Below are 26,736 nucleotides of genomic sequence, written 5' to 3' on the forward strand. Positions count from 1 at the left end.
ATCAATGGAAAGCTTATTCATTCAGCATTCAGGTCTTAGGTGTGGTCCAGGTCACATATTTATATCATTTTTAATTTCCACAAAAATGTGTATAGCTTTCCACAAAAAAAGTATAAGCTGTTTCAACTGCAAGAAACTTGCACTGATTGATTTTGAAATATATCAGTACTGTTGTTTTATCTCAAGATGCACACGAGTAATGTTTTTTTTTAAAGGCACATTTATAAAAAATGACCTAAATGTCCTAACTGAACTATGGCCTAATCCAGGGGCTGCGTTCAGCCCCGTCATAACGATGTAAAACGTTTTTTAAACGGAAACGGTGGTGTCTTTGTGTTCTTTTTGAAGAATTTTCAGAGCCTGATGAAATTGGCATAAATACGTGTTTAATACTGCAAAATATGCTTGATGTTACAGTCACTGCCTTTGCTGTCCAGAATAAAAGAAAACATCCCAATTGAGTGAAGGGATTTTTGGATTTGTGGATCTATATGACCTTATTTTTTTTATTGTGAGTATTAGGCTTATCATTATTGCTGTTGTTCACTTTTGTTGTGCTATGACATTGTAATATTTGCCATTATATAATCAGAGGAGTATCGAAACGTTTATGAAAGTGTCACTCCACAATACAATAGCAAAATATATAAATATGTACAGTATTTTTATGTTACATTAATCAGTGTCTAGCACACCTTCCTAAGGAAAGGATATGGACCAGAAAATTACTACAGGATACTTAGACAGACTTAAATCAGTTCCAGATCTATATTTGTGCTCTTATTATTTAAGTTATTTTGCCTTTAATGTAAATACACATGTGCAAACAATATACTTGCTCTTGTTAATTTATTTTAATGTAACTTATATTTACTTGGACCCATTGTGCAAGGTCTCTATTTAATACCGCGTGGTTTATATACATGTTGATTGGGCTGACATTTTTCACACACCCACCAAACAACAGAAAACGTATCTCAAACCAGGAAACATGTCGTTCAACCCGAAATACTGTAGCAAAACGCTGTGCACCCGTTTGAGCTTGAACGTGCCCCTGGTTTACTCTAAGCCCTGTCAGTGTTTTTCATTGATATCTGGTGGAAGGTGGAAGTACAGAGTGCTAATATCATCATTAAAGTGAACTAAGCAGGATGTTATGAAATTTTGTTTTCATAAACGGAGATAACAACCATAAAATTACACAACTTCAAACATGATCCAGATAAATAGAAATGGAACTCAAATGACTGCATGGGTGTGAATGAAAACAACGCTGCCCATTGAAGCAAACGCAGCCCGCCCTCTCTATATTATTATTGGTCAAAAGCCACGTCGCTCATACAGGTTCGAATTGCTATTGGTCCCCGCAGTATAATCGAACGCGTTCTTTGATGACGTACCGGCTTGACCTTCCAGTACTAAAAGATGATTGGGCAACCTCGAGTCAAACATAAACCTCTGGGTTTCTATTGGTTCGTTTAGACACGCCTGTCCTCCATTGCCCAAATCTTACATCTGAAGGTTAAAGTCTGGCTGTCTCCATCATACCGCACTTCAACCCAGCGGTACTTGCGTATCAGTCTTCCTCTTCTCGCTCATAATTTGTAGAAATATTAATACAATATCATGTCGATATTTGGCGAAGTTCCGCAAGCTGCTCCTGTCGCGGTGTTTAAACTGACAGCAGATTTCCGTGAAGATCAGAATCCCAGCAAGGTGAATTTGGGAGTCGGAGGTGAGAGATGCGCTTTATATCAACACAAACACACACACTTACATATCAGAGTATGCGTATATCAATGTCAGTGTTTGTGTATTTAGTGCATGCTTTGGCTATGCGCACATTTACATATTTCCTATGACAACAGTAGGCCTCATCAGTAATAAGAACTCAACACATGTGTCTGTTCTGCTTCACTGCAACTCATTGCATTTAAAATGTCTATTTTATTAATTAGAGTGAACTATAGGCCTGCTTCGTTTTGAATGTTTATGACAGCACATGATTACAGATCAGCTGTTATCTGGAATCCAACAACAGCATCAGTAACATGAGATGTTTCATGCATGATTTAACATTGACTGTTATATTCTTAACTGCATGACATTTATATTGTTTTAGGCTATAGGCAAGCCATGCATACAGATCTGATATTGAATTGTTTTCTATTTATATTGGTGTTGGACTAATATAAACGTAAAATTTAATTTGGTCTGAGTGTATAGGACCAAACATTTAAAATGCATGCATAAATGCTTAATGCATGTTAAAAATGCAACTTTTTAGGTGTTATTTAAATATTATTAAAAAGGTATATTATATTTTATATTAATATTATATTCTATTTAATGTGATATATTGTATTACATCACATTTGATTAACTAGTGATCTGACATTTAAACTAAAGTCATTGCATTTAGCTCCAGAGGCATTTAGAGTTTCTAAATATATTGAAGGATAAAGTTACTCTTCCAGCATTGGTGGTTTCTATTGGAGACCAGACCCATGTGCATTGCTGTTAACCGGGGATGAATAGATATTGTTATGTCAACAGTATTATTGTGTAGAAGCAGTCGTCCTGTGTCATCTGCTGTTTAGTTATTCCTGATCCCGGTTAGAGAGCTTGACCTCAGAGGATTCTGGGAGGATTATCTTTATCTTCCGCTTTTCCTGACATCCTGCCGACACCGTGACTCCTGAGTTTCTGAGGCACGAGCAGAAGATGAAAGTCAGATCTCTGAAAATCCCTGAGTCATGATTGTATGGACGGTTTTTGAACACCACCCCCCCGCCCCGGCCCGTGGTCTTTCCTCAGATTGAAATGATTATCCCTCTTGTCTTGAGCAACTCAGAACACTGATTTCATGTGCTTTCTGAAGACATTTACAATGTGTAACTGCATATTGTCATGCACAAGGTGACAAAAATTATTTTCTTTTTTAAAAAGGCTGAACGGATATGTTGCACCATCAATTGCTGATTAATCTAAAATTTAATACATTTAGACATGCAGATTTATTAAAACCATCGCTCTGCTTCACACTTGATTGATTCAAAAACCTTACCAATTTATATAAAGAACTAAATTTCATTTGGATACATTTTGTTCTGCATTTGTTCAGGATTTTTCATCAGGGTATGAACAGTACACGTTAATGTCGAATAAGCTAATTTTGCTCTTGGGTAAAAGTTCACAGATAAATCCTAATCTTAGACAGCTCTGATTAAAAAGGAACAATTACGCATGACAGATATTGATTAGATAGGAATTCAGTGTGCTGTAATTTACATTGTTCAAAAGTTTGGGGTGTGAAAGATTTTTTAAAATGTTTTTGAAGTCCAAAAATGCATTATTTTGTTTAATCAAAAATACAGTAAAAACTTTTCTATTTTCATATATTTTAAGGTTTAATTTATTTCTCTAACAGCAAAGCTGAATCAATGTTTTATGATGTTTTATTGATGTTGTTTTTTGATGAATAGAAAAATAAAAATTAACAGCATTTATTTTAAACCATTTTTTTAATACTGTCGTTTTTGATCAATTTAATGCATCCTTGCTGAATAAAAGTATTAATTTCTTTAAAAATTTACTTGCACCAAACTTTTGAATGTTAGAGTACGAATCAGAATTTGCCTTTGCATTTTGCAGTCCTGTTTAAATGTTCATCCTCTTTCTCTCCTTAGCCTACAGGACAGATGAAGGTCAGCCCTGGGTTCTCCCCGTGGTGAGAAAAGTGGAGAAGATGATCGCTGATGACCATAGTTTGAACCACGAGTACCTGCCTATTCTAGGCCTGCCAGAGTTTCGCTCCAGCGCATCTAAGATCGCTCTGGGTGAAGACAGTCCTGCCATCACGGAAAATCGGGTCAGATGAGATGCTTAAAAACCTGATTTGATCACCTATACCAAAAGCAGTTTTTCTATTTTAATACATTTTAATATACAGTTTACTCCAGCTGAATTTTCAGCATCATTACTCCAGTTTTCAGTGTCATATGATCCTTCAGAAATCATTTTATTTTCAGATTTAGCAAAAAGTAGTTTGCACGTTTTGAACTGGTATCATTCTAATGTAGAGGTTTCTGTTGTTTTGTATTGCAGGTAGGAGCTGTGCAGTGTTTAGGTGGCACTGGTGCACTGAAGATCGGAGCTGAGTTTCTTCGCCGTTGGTACAATGGAACTGACAACACAAAAACTCCAGTTTATGTGTCTGCACCAACATGGGGTGAGGAAAAGATCTAATTACACATGGAAAATACTGTAGAAGTATCTAATGTGTAATTGACTACAGTGTATGTTAATGTTTTGCCTCAAAAGAGCCTAACTATTTTCATGCTGACCTTAAGTTCAATAAATAACTTTGTTTTTATGTACATTTTTATGTTGTCTCAAATGCTAAAATGTTCAGTTTGTGGTCTTTCATTCAAGAGAACCACAATGCCGTTTTCTCTAACGCTGGATTTGAGGATATCCGTCCATACAAATATTGGGATGCAGGGAAGCGTGGACTCGATCTGGAAGGTTTTCTGGGTGACCTTGAGGTTAGTAGTGATTTCGAAATTCCATTGTCTTTAACAAAAATGAGCTCTTCCTAGTTACTTATTTATCAGTAATTGATAAAATTATCTAAAAACCTTTGATTATGTGCAAAAAGAAGTGTTGAGCCTGACAGATTTTTTTTTCTGCTGCTGGGTTCAATCAGGGCGTTAGTTCAGATTTTCAGTGACTCTAAAAATACTGTTTTTAAAAAACATACAGTACACTACAATTATAAAAGTTTGGGGTTAGAAAGATTTTTTTAAAATAAGAAATAAACACTTTTATTCAGCAAGGATGCATTACATTGATCTAAAGTGACAATAAAACTTTTTTGCAAAAAAATTCGAATAAATGCTGTTCTTTTGAACTTTCTGTTTATTAAAGAGTCCTGTAATAAAACATTAAGCAGCACAAATGATAATTGATAATATTAAGAAATAATTATAAGAAATGTTTCTTAAGCAGGAGAAACATTCAGCTTTGAATCACAGGAATAATTAATATATATATATATATATATATATATATATATTATTTTTTTTTCTTTACAAGGAAAACTGTGATCAGTTTGAAAATATATTCGCTATATTCCAGAAATGCCCAAACCAGGATTGCCATGCCATATTACAAGAGACGGGGAAAAAATGCCATTAAGGCATATCTTAATTTCTAATTGATATTTTTTTTTTAATTTTTTCTTTGCGTTGAAGAATAGAAAACAATATAAGTGAATTTTATTTTTGAAAAAAAAGAAAAGATAATTTAATTTTTAATTTAATACATTTTTATATAGTATTATTAAATATAATGCAGGATTTAATTTTGGCCCACAGCCCTAAATCAAGTTATATTTTTGGCCCTTCATATTAAAAATTTTGGTAACGCTTTACAATAAGGTGTCATTTGTTAACATTAGTTAATTTATTAACTAATATAAACAAACAATGAATAATACATTTATTACAGTATTTATTAATTTTTGTTAACATCAGTTAATAAAAATACATTTGTTTAGTGTTTGTTCATGTTAGTTCACAGTACATTTACTAATGTTAACAAGCACAACTTGTGATTTAATAATGCATTAGAAAATGTTGAAATTAATATTAACTAAGATTAATAAATGCTGTTGAATTATTGTTCATTTTTAGTTCATGTTAACTAATGTAGTTAACTAATAAACATTATTGTAAAGTGTTAAAGGAGAAGTATACTCCCAGAACAACAATTTACAAATAATTTACTCACCCCTCATCCAAGATGTTCATGTCTCTCTGTCTTCTGTCGTGAAGAAATGATGGTTTTTGAGGAAAACATTTCAGGATTTTTCTCCATATAATGGACTTCATTGGTGCCCCGATTTTGAACTTCCAAAATGTAGTTTAAATGCAGCTTCAAAAGGGCTCTAAACGATCCCATTCGAGGAAGAAGGGTCTTATCTAGTGAAACAATCTGTAATTTTTTTCGGAAAATAAAAATTTGTATACTTTTTAAGCACAAAAGCTAGTGTAGCACAGGCTCTGGCATGCGCGTTCACGACGCTACGTACTATTGAATCACGTTGAAAGATCACGCGTAACGTAGGCGGAACTACAGACCCAGTGTTTACAAAGCAAACGCGCAAAGACTAAGAAAGTGCAAGTAAGTCAAATGCTGTTTACAAACAAAAAGGTACAACGATGTTGACAATTCTGAAGTCGTAGAAGAAAATAAGATGGAGTTTTTCGCCATACTCTACCTTTTTGAGCCGGAGTACACACACGATGAACGTGATTCGTAGCGTTGTGGACGCGCATCCCAGAGCCTGTGCTATACGAGCTTTTGTGCTTAAAAAGTATTAGAGCCCTTTGAAGCTGCATTTAAACTACATTTTAGAAGTTCAAAATCGGGGCATGAATGAAGTCCATTATATGGAAAAAAAATCCTGAAATGTTTTCCTCAAAAACCATAATTTCTTTATAAAGACAGAACGACATGAACATCTTGGATGACAAGGGGGTGAGTAAATCATTTGTAAATTGTTGTTCTGGAAGTAGAGTTCTCCTTAAAAATTTTGAACATCTCTGCTATATACAGTGTAACTGAAACCATGTCCTTCCTGTCAGAGTGCACCTGATCACTCCATCTTTGTGCTGCATGCCTGTGCTCACAACCCCACCGGCACAGATCCCACCCAGGACCAATGGAAGCAGATCGCTGATGTCATGAAGGTGAGACCATCACAACAACCCCACATCTGACTCAGATTAGAACACTGAAGCACATGGTACAAAAATGGACCTTAATTGCATGTAATGAGCCACTTAAGCACAACGTGCAATTACAACCTACTGTTGCCTAAATTTAAACTCTGTAAGAAACACAGTTCTGTAAATACTGAGTTAACGATTGCATAATCACAAGCCAACATATCATGTCAAAATTGTAGAGTCATGCAGGACACAGAATGTTCCTGAAAAGTTTTATGTGTGGCAGAGATGTTGTTATCGAACTTGTTTCTTCCCTCATCTCTCTCTTCAGCGAAAGAGTCTGTTTGCCTTCTTCGATTCAGCCTATCAAGGTTTTGCCTCAGGGAATTTAGATAAGGACGCCTGGGCTGTGCGCTACTTTGTGTCACAGGGTTTTGAATTGTTCTGTGCCCAGTCGTTCTCAAAGAACTTCGGCCTGTACAGTAAGTGGTTCCAGTTTATGTTTGATTACATTTTGGTGCCTTGTACTGTGTCATTGTTCAGAACCATTTGATTGTAATGAATAATCTGACTCCACAGATGAGAGAGTGGGGAACCTGACTGTTGTAGCCGAAGACCAAGACAATTTGAACCGTGTATTGTCTCAAATGGAGAAGATTGTTCGAATCACCTGGTCCAACCCTCCGTCCCAGGGCGCACGTCTGGTTGCCATCACACTCAACACCCCTGAACTCTTTGCTGAATGGTGAATGCAATTAAAATAAATCCAGTTTCATGCTTTTGGTTCAACAATAAAACATTACTGTACATGGTAGAAAGTTTTATTAATATTTTGGAGCTCAGCATAATCAAATTACGTTTTCAGGCTTTCTTCGGAAATCAGGATTTTTTTTTTTTTTTTTTTTTTTTTTTTTTTTTTTTTTTTTTTTACATGCAGGGCTGTGCAGGGCTTTTTTTACATGTTGGGATGAAATGTGACCTGGATGTGTTCTTGACAGGTTTTGTGAGATTCACCAGTGTATATGTATGTTTAGGTTATGGGTTATTTAAAGCCTGGTGTTTTTCCATCTTTCTACAGGAAGGACAATGTGAAGACCATGGCAGACAGAGTCCTGCTTATGCGTGCTCAGCTGAAGGAAAAACTCAAAGCGCTAGGAACTCCAGGAACCTGGGAGCACATCACTGAACAGATCGGCATGTTTAGCTTCACCGGACTCAACCGTAAGCATCTCCATTTAGCACTTTCACACTTAGTTCATCATGTGTCTCACCACTGGACACATCTAACATGGCACTCACGAATGATTTAGCTACTGTTTACACATTAGTACAAATGAAAATAACTAATTGCTGTGGTTTCAAATCTTTCTTTAAAGTCTTTTAGGTTATAGGCTTTAAAAGTGAGAGTAGTTAAATGCTTGTACTAAGAACATAGTTATCAGCAAGTACAGAGAAAATTAAAACCTAGTACTGAGAAAATAGAGGTTAGTACTGAGAAAACAGTTAGTAAAGTTAGAAAATAGTTAAAAGTTACCACTTAGAAAAAATAGTTAAAAGCTAGTAATCAGAGGTTAGTTAAAACTAGTATTCAGAAAACCGTTAAAAGTTAGTACTGACAAAATAGTCAAAAGATAGTACCTAGAAAATAGTAAAAAATTAGTTCTGAGAAAACAGTTAAAACCTAATACTTGGAATATAGTTAAATTAAGTTATATTTTTACTAAGGCAATAGTTAAAAGCTAGTACCTGAAAATAGTTAAAACTAGTATTTAGAAAACAGTTAAAAGTTAGTACTTGAGAAAATAGTTAAAAATAGTACTGAGAACATAGTTAAAAATTAGTACTTTGAAAACAGTTAAAAGCTAGTAATCATTAGTTAAAACTAGTATTTAGAAAATAGTTAAAATCTAGTATTTAGAAAAGTTAAAAGTTATTACCTGAGAAAATAGTTAAAAGCTGGTACTTAAAATAGTTAAAAGCTAGTACTGAGAAAATAGTTATAGTTAATGTTGGAAAATAGTTAAAAGTTAGTGCTGGGAAAATAATTAAAAGCTAGTACTAAGAAAATAGTTATAGTTCATATTGGATAAATAGTTAAAGTTAATACTGGGGAAATAGTTAAAAGATAGTACTAAGAAAACAGTTCATACTGGGGAAATAGTTAAAAGTTAGTACTGAGAAAATAGTTATGTTCATATTGGAAAAATAGTTCAAAGTTAGTACTGAGAAAATAGTTAAAAGTTAGTACTAAGAAAATAATATAATTAATATTAGAAAATAGTTAAAAGTTAGTAATGGGAAAATAGTTAAAAGCTAGTATCTAGAAAATAGTTAAAAGTTAGTATTGAGAAAATAGTTAAAGGTTAGAACTGGGAAAATAGTTAAAAGCTAATACCTAGGAAATAGTCAAAAGTTACTAGAGAGAAAATAGTTAAAAGCTAAAAAAGGCATATTTTGTTTGCAGTTACCACTTAGTTTGGTATTTTGTTAATTAATCCAATATATGCATTTCATTTTCTGTCACTGTTTTCTGTTTTACAGCTAAGCAGGTGGAATACATGGTTAAAGAAAAGCACATTTATCTAATGGCGAGTGGACGCATCAACATGTGTGGCCTCACCACTAAGAACATCGACTATGTGGCCGAGTCTATTCATGAGGCTGTCACTACAGTCCAATAAGCACCTTTACCACACTTCCTGTTTGTGTGTGTGTCCACAGGAACATAGACACGCACACTCGCTGATACACACCTTCATTCACCAGCTTTGCTGGTCTAATTTATTCATCAGCATTTCAACATCCTGTTTTAACTTGTAATTACAAAGCATCGAAACGGTCCCAGAAGATATATATGTATATCCCTTCACCCACCTCCTGTATTTTCAGAAGAGAGTATGTTTAAATATTATCCGTGGTGTTCATTTAAATCTTGTTTCTATGAATAAGCACTTTGGTGGTGGTGGGATTTACAATCAACCAAACAACTGTCTGAATTTCAATAACCTGAAGGTCCAGCGTGATTTTATGATCTTTCGTGCAGGTTAGTGTGACTGAGTCAGAGTTTTAGACAACCTTTGAGTTAGTGGGATGAAACGGGTGAAAAATAGCCTTTATTAACTTGTTGAATTTTATCATCACGTGTCTGAAATTTAATGGAATTGAGTGCAGAACTGAAGGACAATGTGCATGTTTTATGATTTATGTGTCTGTATTCTTAAAACATGCACACACAGACAGCTCTAGAACTGAATGGGGGCATTAAATTGTGTTTCACTGTCAATTCCTGATGCGCATACCTCAAATTAAATGGCTTGAAGAAACGTTTTACCTTAAAATCCAATTTAAAATCCAGTTTTACATTTATTGCGACTAGATAAAACAACGGAGGTATAAACCTGAGATACTGGATCTCTGAGTGAATTATACAGAAAAGTGATTTGGGGTTAAATATTCCTTTAACCTTTTCGTCTTTGGTGTTCTGGAAATTCTGTGTCGTGAAGAGCCCATGCATTGTTTTGCACTTTATTTTCTGATGTCTTTTTAATGTGCTGATTCTGGTCCATCACTTTCACTGCTGTGTTCTTGTATTCAGGCTCATTTGTGCACTGCAAGACCGTTTAATGAATGTGCAACCATTAGTCCAAGTACATTGCTCTCCCACCCTGCTTAGTCGCAAAAGATCAAACCTTTGAGCACAGATATACTAATCAAAGTGCATTGAAATAAATGACGTAAACGAACATGTTTTCTGGTGTGTTTTATTAGCAGAAGTCACATGTCCCAGTGACTAGTAATCGTGTGTTTACAGTCTCATTCAGAAGTTTGGTGTATTATTTTAAAAAATCGGTACTTGTTTTCAGCAAGGATGTATTAAGGTCATCAAAAGTGAAATTAAAGTGATATTTTTTTATTGCAGATTTTCTAGCAGAAAATTGAGTAATGAGATGAAATGTTAGTTAGGGCCTGAGCACCAATGGTGCGATGAACCTAGTGGAATTGCTCAGTTTCTTCTTCTCCAAAATGAATCGCATTTTTGAGGGCCTAAACATGCTTGAAAACTTATGAAACACTGTGCACACACACAAAAAGTGGTGAAATATGGGATACAGGTTTCAGAAGTGGGTGTGGCAAAATGGCTTGATAGCGCCACCTATATAAATTCAACAAAGTGCCCCTTTAGCTATGTTTTACATACATGTGCAATATTCAGTAGACATGTAACACACCAATACCTACGAAAAAGTCCCCTGGTACAAAGTCCGTAACCCAGCAGGAGGTCTGTTATTTTAAATTTTCTCGCTAGTTTTGTGTCGTTTTTGCCATTTTCAGGTGTTTTTTTTTTTTTTTAATTAACTCCTTCTAGAGATTTTTTCAGATCAACACCAAATTTGGTCAGTGTAATCTAAAGTCCTTTGTGATGTTAAATTGTGAAGATCTTTAGTTTTCATTTAAGGGTGTTTCTGTGGTGGCCTGACAAACTTCGATGTTTCACCATGAAACAGGAAGTCGTTATAATTCAGGCATACAATGTCCAATCTGCACCAAAATTCACAAGGTTGATAAGAGTCAAGTCCTGAACACATGCCCATATTCAGTTATAGTCAAAACGCCACCTGCTGGCAACAGGAAGTGACATGTTTTATGCTGTAACTCCTAGAGATTAAATGGCATCAACATTGTATTTGGTCAGTTTAATCTAAAGCCTTTGCGATATTAAATTGCAATGTTCATGAGTTTTCGTTAAAGGGCATTTCCGTGGCGGCCTAACAAAGTTGTTGTAACTCAGCCATACAATGTCCGATCTGCCCCAAACTTAACATGTTTGATAAGAGTCCTGACCTGAACACATTTAAAGGCCAATATTCCATTATAATCATAGCGCCACCTGCTGGCAACAGGAAATGATTGTTTAACACTAACTTAAACATGCAATGTCCAAGCTATTCACCAAACTTCACATGTTTAGAGTCCTGGCCTGAAAGGAAGTTTGGCACATATAACTGACTTTGACATATTCCTCCTATATTTGCAAGAAACAAAGCAGTACCTGTTGTTCTCTCACATCAACATCCGCCCTATTTGTCTAGAACTGTTATAGACTGTTTTTGCTTGTAAACTCTGCTTGATCTGTGCATACTTCTCTCCTGATTATGGATAGAGGACTTTAACTGGAAGCCACAGTTTGATGACTAAACCCCCTTAAAGACAGATTTCTTACAGGTTTCAGGTTTATGCAGTTTTTCATTTCACAAGATGTTAATTCATGGACTGGAGTCGTTGAAGGTTCTTTATGGAACCATTTAGGCGAAAAGTTTTTTTTTTATGGCATCGTGAAGCGCCGTTTTGAGTGTACTGTGATGTTTTTATCAGCTGTTTGGACTCTCATTCTGACGGCACCCATTCACTGCAGAGGATTCACTGGTGAGCAAGTGATGTAATGCTCAGTTTCTCCAAATCTGATGTAGAAACAAACTAAAAATTAAAAATAATACAATTTATATACTTTTTAATGTCAATCTGTTTTTTTCCAGTTCATGACAGTTAGGGTATGTCGAAAAACTCCCATCTCATGTTCTCCCTCAACTTCAAAATCGTCCTATATCGCTGTTTTACCTTTTTTGTTAAGGGTGTTTGATCTTCTTTCCATGCTCACTTTGCAAAGACTGGGTCAGTACTTCTGCAGCGATGTAGGATGATTTTGAAATTATTTTTGAAGTTGAGGGAAAAAATATGACTGGAGTTTTTCGACATACCCTAACTGTCTTGAGCCAGAATACACAGAGTTCAGGGAGATCAAGGCAAGATGAGCATTTGAGATTACAACCGCATTTGGGATCGTTTGAAGCTGCATTTAAACTGCATTTTGGAAGTTCAAACTCGGGGCACCATATCAGTCCATTATATGGAGAAAAATCCTGAAACGTTTTCCCTAAAAAACATAATTTAAAAAAAGACATTAACATCTTGGATGACAAGGGGGTGAGTACATTATATGTGAATCTTTGTTTTGGAAGTGGACTTCTCCTTTAATAGGTTTAAAATTATTATCAACTGGGAATATATGCTAATTTGACTAGAAACACTGGAAATGCAAAGCATCCTTCTGGTTAAGAGTCAGTCGTGGCTTCCGTGTTCAGAAAAAAACGTCTATAAGTGTTTGTTTACTGTATTTGAACAAAAATGTTTTCCAAGACAAATTTGAGTCAAATCTTCATTTATTGGGAGGCTGGTGGTACTTTTCATTCTAAAATACCACATCAAGACGTAATAGAACATTTGATATTCTCTTTATATATATGTCCTTATATAATCAGAGCATCATATTTTTTTGTAAAGTCATACACAATCCATAAGGTGTTCTCAAATAGAAGTCTTTGTAAACTCTGTAAAAACATATATCGTTATATATCCTTCGGCCAACCCACTGTGCAGAGAGCAAAAGCAGCAGAGGATTTTCTAAACATCTTTAGCAAATACCCACAATTTAAGGCTTAAATATACACGTCATTGAATGTGTCGTTTCAGTGGATGTCTTGTCTAAAGCAGCTGAGTCAATCAGTGCATGTGTTTGTTTGAACGGTCGATCCAGACGTCAGCATGCGTCATTCGGCCCACCCTGCAATGCAGCAGCGTGACGTAAAAAGTGCTGCCCCCTTTTCTTTCTTTCTCTCTGTCAGCATGTGCTCTCTGTACAGCGGTTTTAGCTCACAGTATTGCACAACACAAAGTGTCCATGTGGCCTAAAAGCAAGCAGGCACGTTCAGTTCACTCCAGATCATCAAGATGCAAAGCAACTTTATAAAAGGGGCTAGCTCGGTTATTGCTATTAAATATTAGGAATAAATATCAAGGGGAAAGAAACAGACATCCAGTGGTTTCCAGCCTGAGTCTTTGTGCTTTCTGTGTTCGACTCCCTGGTGGTGTCATAGGTCACTGTTAGCATAGAGGCAAAAAGTCTCTATGTGTCACCAGTGTCTGCTGCATGCATGCAGGGGAGAGGTATTAACTTGACATACTCAGTATAAAACAGCCTTTCATGCAAAACACATCCTATGTGTAATCCCCTGGCATAATGTAATCATGTGACCTGTTGTTGGCAGGGATGAGCTGATTGGTTAGTTTGTCATGAGCACGGCATGCTGGGAAAGTCATGGCAGTGAACCAGTTATGGCAGCTCAGATATTCTTCTGATATTTGGGGCAAATGTTTGAGGTCAGTAAGATTTTTTGCTTATGAAAAATCTCTTATATTATTACAAATGAAGATAACCATTTTCTCTGTAAATATATTTCAAAATGTAATTTATTCCTGTGATACAAAGCTACATTTTCAGCATAAAGCTACATGCTCAGTGTTGAAAAAAGTTGCGCTAAAATAACTTACTGACCCCAAACTTTTGAACGGTAGTATGAATGCCATAATTTACAGGAGTATGAAGCTCAAAGAGCAGCATGCTTATGAAAACAAACATGGGTGAGATTTTCAGCATGTTGCAGTACTAAGTATTCTAACATTTTTAGTTTCAAAAGGGCTCAAAACAAAAATACTATTGGCTTCTTGCATGTTTTGGATATTGCTTATGATTTATATAGATATATAGATATATATGTATATATCTGAGGTGACATTTTAGTATCAATGCTTCAAGTTTGTTCAAGTTATGGCTTGCGCATATCCTAAATATCTATTTTTCATACAGTAAACACAATGCTGTTCTAATTATAACAATAATAACACTGCTGTTTGAGAAAAGCATGCCGTATAATAAATGTTATTATTTTTAAACAAATAAATCTATTGTCAAATACATGTGCTTGGACCATTAGCACTGGTATCTCTTACTATTTTTAAAAACTATTGAATATGGCCTAAAATAGCTTAAAGGAAAAAAAAGCCATATCTTATTGTACCCTGTGCTCTCAGTCAAACAGAAGTGCAAAAATGATATAAAATCAACATAGAAAAAAAAAAAAAAAAAAAACAGAAAAAAAAATTCTGACAGCTCTTACCTAATATAGGTATTTTTTTCTCTGTCAACACCTCAGCTATTCAACAGAATATGAAATAAATGGGTCTTATCTGTCTCAAAGTGCTCTGATATTTTGATTAAGTTCCAGGCACAGCCTGACAAATACCTCTCACTTAACATGATATAAAATCACACTATAAACACTTTGTTTCAACTGAAAGATGACCACGTTTTGTGACGTACTAAAGGTTCTGCCCTCTCATGGTTGAATGTTTGGCTTCAGTTCTCCAGGCTTGTGCTTGCTGGCTTTGCCCGGGGTCAGAGGTCAGAATGTCATTACCACAGTGACTGGAGATGACATCATCACAAACTGCCATCAAGATTGTAGTATATCAATGGTTATGTGGCATCTCGTCAATTACAAAACATGTGTCTTGCTGCATGTTGTATATTTCAGGTTTGCCGTAACAGTATATTCCTCAGCCCGCCGCAATGCTGAAGGCAAGGTTTTCTGATGCTACATCTGGTGTGGTGGTCTCATTGTACACTGGGTTGTGCTTTCTCTCACTCAAGATCCAGAGGAAGGCTGGAGAAGATTTCACATTTGTGGGAGAAGCAGGTGAGAGAGCAAGAGGGAAGCAAACCCGTACAATGAATGCTAGGTCTTCACCTGTGATTGTTCAGGATTGTCTTCCAAAGGTTTATCTCCATCACGAGACTTCTTTCTTTTTTTGTTGCCTGGAGGGTAGAAAGTGAAATGTAAACGGCCTAGTTTTGAACTGACCTCAGTATTTTAAATAAAAAGCTGCCAGTTAATGAATAAATGAGCATAAACAAGTGATGAAAATGTCTGATCGATGAAGACCGTGATTTAGCAAACAGAACGTGTTTCTGGCAGGGTTGTGTACCTTTTAGAATTAAATAAGGAATGGCTTTAAAATTTCAGTGCACATCCTGAATTTGAATTAAATTTGAACTGAAACAGGATGTAGAACTGCAATTTGAATTTCAATGTAAATAGAATTAAAATCAACTGAAATTCACACAGCTATTTTTTTTTTACTAGGAGAGTAAAGTTTGTCAGTGCTTTCAATGGTAGCTTGACAAAGGCATATTTGGAATAAAAAATGTTGTAATTTGATATATTATATAATATACTGTAAATGTACAACTTAAATTGTTTTTAAAAAAGTTTTAAGACAGAATAAATATTTTATTAAAAAGTAATTAATACAAAATCAATTAATTAATATTACATATTATGTATTTAATTAATATAATTATTACAGTTATACTACCAGTCAAAAGTTTTTGAACAGTACGATTTTTAATGTTTTTTAAAGAAGTATCTTCTGCTCACCAAGCCTGCATTTATTTGATCCAAAATACAGCAAAACAGTCAAATTTTGAAATATTAAATACTCTATTTGAATATATTTTAAAATGTAATTTATTCCTGTGATCAAAGTTGAATTTTCAGTATCATTACTCCAGTCTTTACTATCACATGTTCCTTCAAAAATCATTCGAATATGCTGATTTGTTGTTCAAGAAACTTATTTTTATTATTATTATCAATAGTTAAAACAGCTGAGTACATTTTTTTTCAGGATTCCTTGATGAATAAAAAGATCCAAAGATCAGCATTTATCTGAAATAAAAAATACTTTTGTAACATTATACACTATATCATTCAAAAGATTAGAGTCAGTATAATTATTTTTTTCTTTTTTTGGGAAAGAAATTATTAAAATCAATACGATATAAATTAAGCAAGGATACTTTAAATTGATCAAAAGTGATGATAAGATATTTATAATGTTCCAAAAACTTTCTATTTCAGATAAATGCTGTTCTTCTGAACTTTCTAGTCATCAAAGAAACCTGAAAAAATTCTACTCAGCTGTTTTCAACATAATAATAATAATAATAAATGTTTTTTGAGCAGAGAATCAGAATATTAGAATGATTTCTGAAGGGTCATGTGACTGGAGTAATAATGCTAAAAATTCAGCTTTGAAATCACAGTAATAAATTATATTTTAAAATATATTCAAATAGAAAACAGTTATTTTAAATAATAAAAATATTTCAAAATTTGACTGTTTTTGCTGTACTTTGGATCAAATAAATGCAGGCTTGGTGAGCAGAAGAGACTTAATGAATGTTACCAAACATAAAAAATCTGGTAGTATAAAAAAAACTGGTAGTGTATATATATATATATATATATATATATATGTATATATATAGTGTCTACCAAATACATGAATGTAAGTAGGAAACATCACTGAATTTATGTCGGTTTAGTGAGTCTAGTTAGTTAGGCTAGTCCAAAAAGCTTCACACCAGCCTCCCACACTATTTTTTAACAGCAGAAATGATTTCTTGATAAAATGTTTTTCTAGACGCAACCAAGGCTGCTGACCCAGAAATATGTCCTATTTGCGTAAAATCACTTTGTTCTGAGTGACTTGTCTTTTTTTATTAAACAGATGTGTGGGCTGCAGATTGCCTGGTGGGTTGCTAGGAAACAGACTGAGTTTGAAAATGCAGACTGCCAGCAGTGTGTGTGTGTGTGTGTGTGTGCAGCTGTAAACGCAGGTGTCGTGTCATTACTGGGCACATTCACAAATTTGAGATTCAGTCAGGTGCCTGGCAGCTGATACACACTGAGTTTCCGGAGCAGTTTTTTCCCCAGGTTCTCATCCGAGCCGCCCAGAGAGTGAGAGCTGATGAGCTGGGATGTAGACAGGTCCGTCTCCATGGGTACGGCCGTCGCATCTGAAATAGATCGGACACACTATGACAACGGGCCATGGTCACATGACAAACTGAGCTGGAAAGTCTTTGGCTAGTCAAATCTCTTCTCTTGTCTTCTCTTCTCTTCTCTTCTCTTCTCTTCTCTTCTCTTCTCTTTACATCCAGACTTGATTCTTGATTTCGTCATTCCTGTTAACCTCCAGTCATAACAAGCAGAGCTGAAATGGACAGTTCTAGCCTGATGTCAACATTCCTTTGCAGGTCATGTAAACAGAGACTAGAGCTCATGCATTTCCTCTCCCTGCAGTCTGTCAAACGTCTTACTGGCTGTCAAACAGCCACTCCAGTGTTTGAAAGTTTGGGTGCATTTAGTCAGAGAGCAGACCACCACCCTTCTTAAAGCGATAGTTCACCCCAAAATGAACATTTTGTTGTTATATACACCCCCTTAATTCATTTTCTAACCTGTACGCTGGTTATTCTTTTAAAGAATATTTAGGAAGTATTTACTACATAAAAGTATTATTAAAGATGGCCATACAGTATTAAAAATTATATTCTTGAAGGAGAACTCCACTTCCAGAACAACAATTCACAAATAATTTACTCACCCCCTTGTCATCCAAGATGTTCATGTCTTTCTGTCTTCAGTCGTAAAGAAATGATGGTTTTTGAGGAAAGCATTTCAGGATTTTTCTCCATACAATGGACTTAATTGGTGCCTCAATTTTAAACTTCCAAAATGTAGTTTAAATGCAGCTGAGGAAGAAGGGTCTTATCTAGTGAAATGATCTTCTTTTTTTGCAAAATAAAAATTGTTATACTTTTTAAGCACAAAAGCTTGTGTAGCACAGGCTCTGGGATGCGCGTTCACGACGCTACGTACTATTGAATCACGTCGAAAGGTCACGCGGAACATAGGCGGAACTACAGACCCAAAGTAAGTTTGTAAACGCTGTTTACAAACAAAAAGGTACAACAATGTCCTCCTCTCAAGTTGTAGGAGAAAATAAGATGGAGTTTTTCACCATACTCAGTACACAGATGATGAACTTACACTTGATTCGTAGTAGTGATGGGAAGTTCGGATCATTTTACTGACTCAGACGTTTGAGTCTCGTTCAGCAAAATGAACGAATATTTTTTTTTGAATGAAAGTCATTTCGTTCATTTTAGCAAAATATAATTAAAATGTTACGTGTTACTTCCCTAACACATCTACTGCTTACACAACGTTGATCACGCTACAAACAGGACAAAGAAAACTATAAGAAACAGAAAAGATTAATTCATTGTTTACCTGGGTCTTTAGTCTATGATTAGCTCACCTCACCTCTTATCTGACAAGTTTTGAGTTTGAGTCGTTCGTTTATCACGTGACAGAAGATGAACAAACGACTCATAAAACCCGAAGACTCGAAACAGGTGAACTAATTCCAGTACAGAACCAAACAGGATGTTATGCATGCACGACTGAAAGAATCACTCCCCGAGACGACTCGTTCTTCCCGAGTCACATTAAAGATCCGTTCAAAATGAAAGAATCGTTCAAGAACGACCTATTACTAATTTGTAGCATCATGGACGCACATCCCAGAGCCTGTGCTACACAAGCTTTTGTGCTTAAAAAATATACAAATTTTTCAAAAAAAAAAATGTCAGATCGTGCAGGATAAGACCCATCTAGAGCTCTTTGAAGCTGCATTTAAACTGCATTTTGGAAGTTCAAAATCGGGGCACCAATGAAGTCCATTATATGGAGAAAAATCCTGAAATGCTTTCCTCAAAAACCATCATTTCTTTACGACTAAGGACAGAAAGACATGAACATCTTGGATGACAAGGGGGTGAGTAAATTATTAATAAATTGTTGTTCTGGAAGTGGACTTCTCCTTTAAGTCTTGAAGTCATATGATAGCATTGTTTAAAAAACAAACAAAAATGTAAAGTAGCTCTGAAAATAATATATGTAGTCACTATGAGTAGTTGTAGTGAAAAAACAATATTCTTAATATTATTGCGTGTTCATGGAAAGCATACAGGTTTGAAATGGTATGAGGACAAATAAATAAATGTAAAAATAAAATATAATATAATAAAATAAAAAAATACATTTTCATTTTGGGTGAACTATTCATTTTTGTATTTCAAAAAGTGCAGTTTCTAAGCAGCTTTTATATTCATTTTTGGGCTTGATGAGGTAAACGCTGTATATTGGTGCATAAAATTATGTCATGGTTTGGCTTCAGAAATCATCCTTCAGTTCACCCACCAGTTCCTTCTTTTCTCTCCACACGATTGTCTCTTATATATGGGGTGTCATCCATACGCAGGAACACAGAATCACTGGGGCTCTTCTGTCCATCTGATTTACTTCCTACAGAGGGAGCCAGAGAGCCACAGTCAGCTAACCACACAGGAAATAAATAAGATATGAGTTTGTAGCACTATGTGGGAGTATCTGATAACAAAACTATGAGCAATCAAAGACATTTAAAGCTTTGAGTCAATGTTTTAACATAAAAATGATTTTGCAAACACAATTTTCTGACCTGTGTTGACATTGGAATAGCACACTAGCATAAAGCTAGGGTGCATTTATCAATTCAGCCACATTTCCTAGTAAAACAGGAAGATGGATGTGATGTTTAAAACAGCTAGTGGCCTTTAGTTTTCATCAAAACCTGAGAATGACCACAGTTTTTGCTGAGGATGAAAGCAATGACTCTTCACAATGAATTGTAGACTATTTCTCACAACTACCTGAGTGATCAAGAAGAAAATTATCCTGCATTTGTTTTTGGATTACGGATATATCTCTTTGAGTCAACATCAGAAGGAGAAGATTCTCATGAAGAGGCCTATGGTCATCATCAGGATATGGCTGGTAAGCTGTCAAATTATTTGCTTATTTTGAATGTTGCTGTCTGATCAGATATTATTCGACTGTTGGCATTTATGAGATATTTTCATATTTACTGGACAAAAATAGGGCTGTGATGATAAATCAATGCGTCGCGATATTAGTTTTTAACAGCAGATGGCGTTTCAATCTAGTTTTTAATTGCACACTCAAATACTCACAAACAGAACTGGCTGGATAAATTACAAATTGTAATCCGTAACTAATTCCAAATTACATAACAAAAATTGTAGTCAGTAATGTAGTCCATTACATTACACATTTTAAGTAATATAATCAGACTACTTTTAGATAACTTTTGTCCTAACTTGTTTATCACAAAGAGTGAGGATATATATATATATATATATATATATTATTCAAACAGATGAAAATATACAATCACCTTCAGGAGAACATTAACAATGTAAAGAAGATAGAAGTAAGAAGAGGAGAAATAAAATACGATAAGGGGGTATGTTGCTTAGAATAAGGAAAAAATATAAAAATAAATGACTACATAATAATAATAATAATAATACTAAATAATAATAATAATAATGTAAGAGCAATGAAGGAAACCTATCTAAACCTAATCAGAGTTAATAGAAATATTTTTTTCATATATTTCCAAAAACCTGACACATTTATTATTGCTAGTCAAACAAAAAGATGTGAGCAATTAGAATCTCAATCAGAAAATGTGAAAGAGTGGGAATTGAGCCCATAAATTTTTGCTTATGTATAAAGAATTTGCCAAACAAAATAAAAAAGTTGAAAATATATTCTTTAGATTTGTTGGCAGAGTCAGATAAATAACAAATGATATCTTTTAAGATAAAAGATTGCGCAAAGACAAGGGGTTTGTTTAAATGAGAATACAAATCAAACCAAACCTTCTGAACAAATTCACAGGAAAAAAATAAATGTATTAAGGTTTCATCTTCGTTGCCACAAAATGTGCAGGTACTTGGAGTGAGAAAATATATTCCATTTGTTGTTATGAACAATATGACGTGATTTTATTACGTCAAGGTCTCCCAAACTGGTGTTTGTGAAGGAACTACACTGGGTTTATGCGTTTAATGAAAAGTTAATAATTAATTAAATCATAAAGATCAGTGTTTCTCAGTCGTTGATGCATTGTTGAGTTTTGTAAATCTATTGGTCAAATGCTGTGTTGCCACCTGACTAATGACTTTCCTAATGTATATAAGCGGTAAAATATATATATAATAATAATAATAATAATCATAATAATAATAATAATGTAAAAGATGAAAATGAGGAATTGGGGAAAATTTGGTTATGGTTAATTTATTGCTATTGTGTAAATAATATGTAATCATGTAGTCCATGCAAAAGTAACTAGTCTGATTACGAATATTTTTAAATTTTTGGACATTTTTGGAGTCTGATAACATAATCCAGATTACATGCAATCAGTTACTACCCCAAATTACCCATTATTTTACATTTCAGGTTGTATATCTTACATCTTATATAATAAGCATTTATTATTTAAATTAAAAAAGTACAGTTGTAAATAAATTTTAAAGTCTATATTTATAGTAGCACAATGTAAAATAACTGTTAAAAAAACTATTTTTAAACATGCATAAAAATCTAATTTATTCCTGTAATGCAAAGCTCAATTTTTAGAAATTTAAAGTCTATTTTTTAACATGCATTAAAATCTAATTTATTCCTGTAATGCAAAGCTCAATTTTCAGAAATGTAAAGTCTACAGTAAATTATATCAAAGATTCTACAATATTTTAAGTCATTTTTGTAGTCCAGGAAAACATCAATATCTTGGCTCTTTTTATAAATACACTTGACCTAAAATAACCTCATACTAGCAAATTTGGACAAAACGGCAAACCGTTATGATTTCATGGAGATTTTCGTTAAAACTCTGATTGTGGAACTGCTGTCATATCTCAGGTTTTAATCTGCACTCCATGCAAAGTGTGTTAAATATTTATAGTAGCATTTGAAACAAATGCAAACACTGATATGGCGTTGTTTAACAATGTAATTTGATTACCTTGCATTTGATCCTGTGTACACATTAGGACAGGCCTCATTTATTAGAAGAAACTGAGCTTAGTTGTGTTTTGACATTCGTAAGTGATTTCTAGCTTAAGAATCAGAGTTAAACCTTTTCACACAAAGTCTGATTAGTTTTAGTAAGAGGATTAGAGTTCGGCCATCTGTCTTGTCTTGCACTTGGAAGCTGTGAGAAACGTCCTAATTTCATCACATGAATCACCAACATGCATTATCTGCATCCTCAGTTTCCACAAAGATTAAAATGGCTGACACTAATATGTTATGGCTATATTTAGGTATGTATTCAAACAACTCTTTTGGCGTTCCTCAAACAGTGGCTTGAGACTGTGGTTATGCAATCGCTGCCAGCTTCAGAAAAGACCAGAAGTCTTTGGAGATGAGCTCAAATTGTCTGTCATATAAAGCTTTTCTGACGGTTTCCTAGCTCCTGAGGAAATCTACTTCTGTAAACTGCTTTAATGCTTATGTACTGCCTAAAAAATTACCAAGGGAACCTGAGAGAGATGGTATAATGAGAAGCAAATGCACTCACGGACAATGCGGTTCCTCTCATTAAGGGTGGTGGTGCTGTCTGGCTGTCTGTAGAGGTGGCTGTGCTGGTGGAATCGGGTCAGACAGGGCCGTGGTTCTGTCAGAGGAAGGGCGATGCTGTTGGAACGTGTCTCAGGGATTGTCATTCTCTCCCCAGGCGCTTGGCTGTCTGCGTCGGGTGTTTGCGGAGAGCTGTCCATGCGTGTAGCTGTCAGGGCATTCTGATAATGGTTACGAGTGATCTGGAAAGATTGACATAACATATTGAGGCACATTACAGTACGTATTACATAATTCTGTATGATTTTTAACATACTGTATTAGAATATTACATTATTATTTACATAAACTTTATTTAAATATCTAAAAAGTGGACCTGAGCTATATTATTTATATATATAGGTCAAAGATGTTAAGATGTCCACATCAAAAGAAATTTACAAAAGTGATTTTATGTCCATAGAAAGCACATTAAATGTAAGTAATTTTAAAAATATAGAATTACCACTAATTAGTATTTAGGGTGAAAGTAATTTGTCTTTTAATGTCATAAATTGATTTTTGTTAGATATGCCTGACAAGATTGTTACACTGAATGACATTTTAATGGGTGTCTTCTGTAAACTAGGGAAAAATGGATGATATTTGTTTTTTGCTCAGAAAAACAAAAACAAGAATGCAATTAAATTAAAAAGAAAAATTTATTATTATTATTATTTTTTGGAAAAACAACAACAGTTTAAAGCAGTATTACACTTGGTTTTATGCTTAAACCCTTTTTTGTCTTTGACCCATATATATATATATATAGTAAGATATTATTGTTATATAAATATAATTATATTGTTTTTTAAATGATTCTTATGCTCATCATGGCTGCATTCATTTGAAGACAAATACAGAAAAAAATTATATTGTACAATGTAAAATAACTGTTAAAAATATTTTTTAATATACATTAAAATCTAATTTATTCATGTGATGCAAAGCTCAATTTTCAGCATCATTACTCCAGTCTTCAGTGTCACATGATCCTTCAGAAATCATTCTAATATGCTTAGGATTAGAATGGAGGATTATTTGATAAATAAAAAGTTAAAAAGCATTTATTTAAAATAGAAATCTTTTCTATCAATATACACTACTGTTCAAAAGTTTGGGGTCTGTAAATTTTTCTTTGTTTTTTTTTTTTTTTTTAATTAATACTTTAATTTAGCAAGGATGTGTTAAATTGATAAAAAGTAATAGTAAAGACTTATATTGTTAGAAAAGATTTCTATTTCGAATAAATGCTGTTCTTTTTTCACTTTTTATTCATCAAAGAATCATGAAAAATGATTCACAGATTCCAAAAAATATTAAGCAACACAACTGTTTAGAATGATTTCTGAAGGATTATATGACGCTGGAGACTGGAGCTGAAAATTCCTTATTTTTATTTTAAAGTATTAAAATAGAAAACTTTTCAATTGTAATAATATTTCATATTATACACACACACACAATAAAATAAATAATTTAATTAAATTGATATTTATCAACTACTTAATATGAATGGCCAATAAATCAAAATTTAAAAAAATGTTCAAACAAAAATATTAATTATAAATTAATATTATTGAAATAAAGAATACACTTGTAATAATACGTCATGGTTTGACTGAATTTAATGCTGATCATTTTTTCCATATAAAATTAAAATGCAGTAAAAAATCAATTCTATATTTTATTAATGAAAATAATATAAAAAACCCTTTTCTAGACAGGATTACTTTCATTACTATAATGAGAATTAAATTCACTTTTTATAGCACTGCAGTAATAAGAATTTAGGTTAAAAAAACTTTAATAATCATAAAATTAAATTAAAAAAATATGAAAAATCTATTAATTTCTTTAAAGATTGGGTTATGTGAACCATAATATGACCCAGAATGTTTTTGAATTTTCTTTTTTTTTTTTTGTTTTGTTTTCTTTCTTGGCATGGTCAGATTTACCTTAATGATCTGTAGGTCTGTGAGCTGGCGAACTGAATAGTCTGGTAAATACGGTCCTCCACTGATGCTCAGTTGACCCAGACTGCCTCCGTGGATTGTAGTATCAGAATGATTGAGTCCACTGCTCCGGGACGGTGATCTGTGGACTGGATCACACCAGTTTGTATATGTACTGTATATTTTTGTACATTTATCTGTGTGGCAGAATTATTCAAAAGTAATAGTTTCACTCACTGATGCTATTGTAGACATTATTTCAGATGTATTTTTAAAGTAATATCAATTTTTAAAGGTACATCTATTTTAATGAAAAAACAAAATCCCTAAATGTGCTTTCAGAGTGAATTAAATGTACTGCTTATATATTCAAAAATTCAGCTAAATGGACACAACTAGATTGGATGTAGTCATTCACTGCAAAAATGGGTTCTTAGTGGGTTTTTAATTAAGTTTTAATAAAATATCTAAAAATCCTTGAAGTAAAATGGTTGTACTTGAGTAGACACACTTGTATTTTGAATTTAAGTTTATCTTTGTCTTATACTGTATTTTTGGCAGCTTTTATTTATTTATTTATTTATTTATTTTTTTTTTTTAATCAGTTGTTTTTTTAATCAGTTGTTTATGCATGAAATAATTCTTTTTAAAATAACGTTCTGCCAGTGCAGTAAGACAAAATGCTCTTCCATTAAAGATGCAAGTCTATTGTATGTCTATACTTGTATATCTGTAGCGTGGCTTTTCTTTGTGGGTTTATATCATAGAGACATGCAGAGAAAACCCTCACCAGAGAGACTATGACACAGACACTTACACACTCTGAATTAATCTCTTCAACAAGGGCTAAAAGCTCCATCCTTTAAGTTATTTTTACATTTTCATGATGCTAAGCTTATGAGATTTTCATCCTTATATAATAATGTGCCATTTTGCCTGAGTGGGCAGACGAGAGTTTCTCTCCCGCTGTAATTACCCGACTCTACTCTCCTAAGATTTCCATAGCCGCTCTATTTAGATTTGCTGCCTTAATTATCTCTGGAGAGCGTTGCTAGAGGGGTCACGTAAGCTCCGCGCTCACCGCCTCTCAGAGTTTTTAATTGCTCATTAATATTTTTACTGCAGGAAGACCTTGCTCGAGATATTTTGGAGACTAAAGTTGATTTATTTAATGAGGCTCTCTTCAGCTCCAGTGGTGAATTCTGACAATATTGAATGAGCAAACAAACCTGTGGGTAGGATGGTCATGATAGCAGGTAAGCCGTAGTATGTGAATGGTCCGTTTTCAAACTTTAGTCCCTCTTTACCGATCTCTACCTCCACTCGACCCTGCAGCCAGAGAGAGATGGTTTATCAAGACACATTTTCACTGAGACCTTTGAAATAGAGTTTGCAATTATGAAAACTGAGAAAAAAATGATCCATTTACAGTGGGATCCAATAGTGAAAATAATTTTATTTTGCATTTAATGAATGTAATATAATGTTGTCAAGGTTCAGGTTTTGTCATAAATTAAGTGATTAGCATAATAGTTTGAACAAATATTTAATCTTTTAAAAGAATATATATATATAATGTATGTGTGTGTGTGTGTGTGTGTGTGTATGTATGTGTGTGTTATGGTAATCAATTAATGAATCAATGAAAAAAATATTTTAATTCATGACAAAATTACATTACATTAATAAAATGTTAAATAAAAGCTTGTTTCACTGTTGGGCCCAATTGTAAGAGGGGGAAAAAAAAGTAATTTTCCTCATTTT

At 33.9% G+C, this 26,736-nt stretch overlaps 2 protein-coding genes across 4 annotated transcripts in view; one reads left to right on the top strand and one right to left on the bottom strand.

Annotated features, from left to right (window-relative positions):
- The first annotated feature begins 1,482 nt into the window (after nucleotides 1-1,482).
- Nucleotides 1,483-10,477, top strand: got1 (glutamic-oxaloacetic transaminase 1, soluble). The gene is made up of 9 exons (XM_051126356.1): nucleotides 1,483-1,735; nucleotides 3,690-3,871; nucleotides 4,108-4,231; nucleotides 4,435-4,547; nucleotides 6,651-6,755; nucleotides 7,066-7,216; nucleotides 7,314-7,479; nucleotides 7,813-7,955; nucleotides 9,276-10,477. Exons 1-9 carry the CDS (start codon nucleotides 1,627-1,629, stop codon nucleotides 9,413-9,415), a joined length of 1,233 nt encoding a protein of 410 aa, XP_050982313.1. The 5' UTR covers nucleotides 1,483-1,626; the 3' UTR covers nucleotides 9,416-10,477.
- A 2,468-nt stretch (nucleotides 10,478-12,945) lies between these two features.
- Nucleotides 12,946-26,736, bottom strand: part of LOC127175501 (metal transporter CNNM1) — a 28,607-nt gene continuing 14,816 nt past the window's right edge. Inside the window, exons 5-10 of one of the 3 annotated variants that reach the window (XM_051126608.1) lie at nucleotides 26,202-26,301; nucleotides 24,976-25,121; nucleotides 22,980-23,220; nucleotides 19,742-19,846; nucleotides 17,380-17,490; nucleotides 12,946-15,444 (exon numbers count right to left, since the gene is read on the bottom strand). In XM_051126608.1, coding sequence (XP_050982565.1) covers nucleotides 15,365-15,444; nucleotides 17,380-17,490; nucleotides 19,742-19,846; nucleotides 22,980-23,220; nucleotides 24,976-25,121; nucleotides 26,202-26,301 — 783 coding nt within the window. In that variant the 3' untranslated portion in view covers nucleotides 12,946-15,364. Of the gene's footprint in view, nucleotides 15,445-17,379; nucleotides 17,688-19,741; nucleotides 19,847-22,979; nucleotides 23,221-24,975; nucleotides 25,122-26,201; nucleotides 26,302-26,736 lie in introns of all 3 variants that reach the window. The other 2 variants (XR_007828997.1, XM_051126609.1) reach the window with 2 other exon arrangements.

Source organism: Labeo rohita, chromosome 13 (assembly GCF_022985175.1).
Source record: "Labeo rohita strain BAU-BD-2019 chromosome 13, IGBB_LRoh.1.0, whole genome shotgun sequence".
Classification (NCBI taxonomy): Eukaryota; Metazoa; Chordata; class Actinopteri; order Cypriniformes; family Cyprinidae; genus Labeo; species Labeo rohita.

Excerpts from the sequence above, each read along its gene's own strand:
- got1 (XM_051126356.1), top strand. The coding sequence starts at position 1,627 with ATGTCGATATTTGGCGAAGTTCCGCAAGCTGCTCCTGTCGCGGTGTTT. Across the intron at positions 4,232-4,434 it reads TGTGTCTGCACCAACATGGG|AGAACCACAATGCCGTTTTC; the intron begins GTGAGGAAAAGA and ends CTTTCATTCAAG. Across the intron at positions 4,548-6,650 it reads GTTTTCTGGGTGACCTTGAG|AGTGCACCTGATCACTCCAT; the intron begins GTTAGTAGTGAT and ends CCTTCCTGTCAG.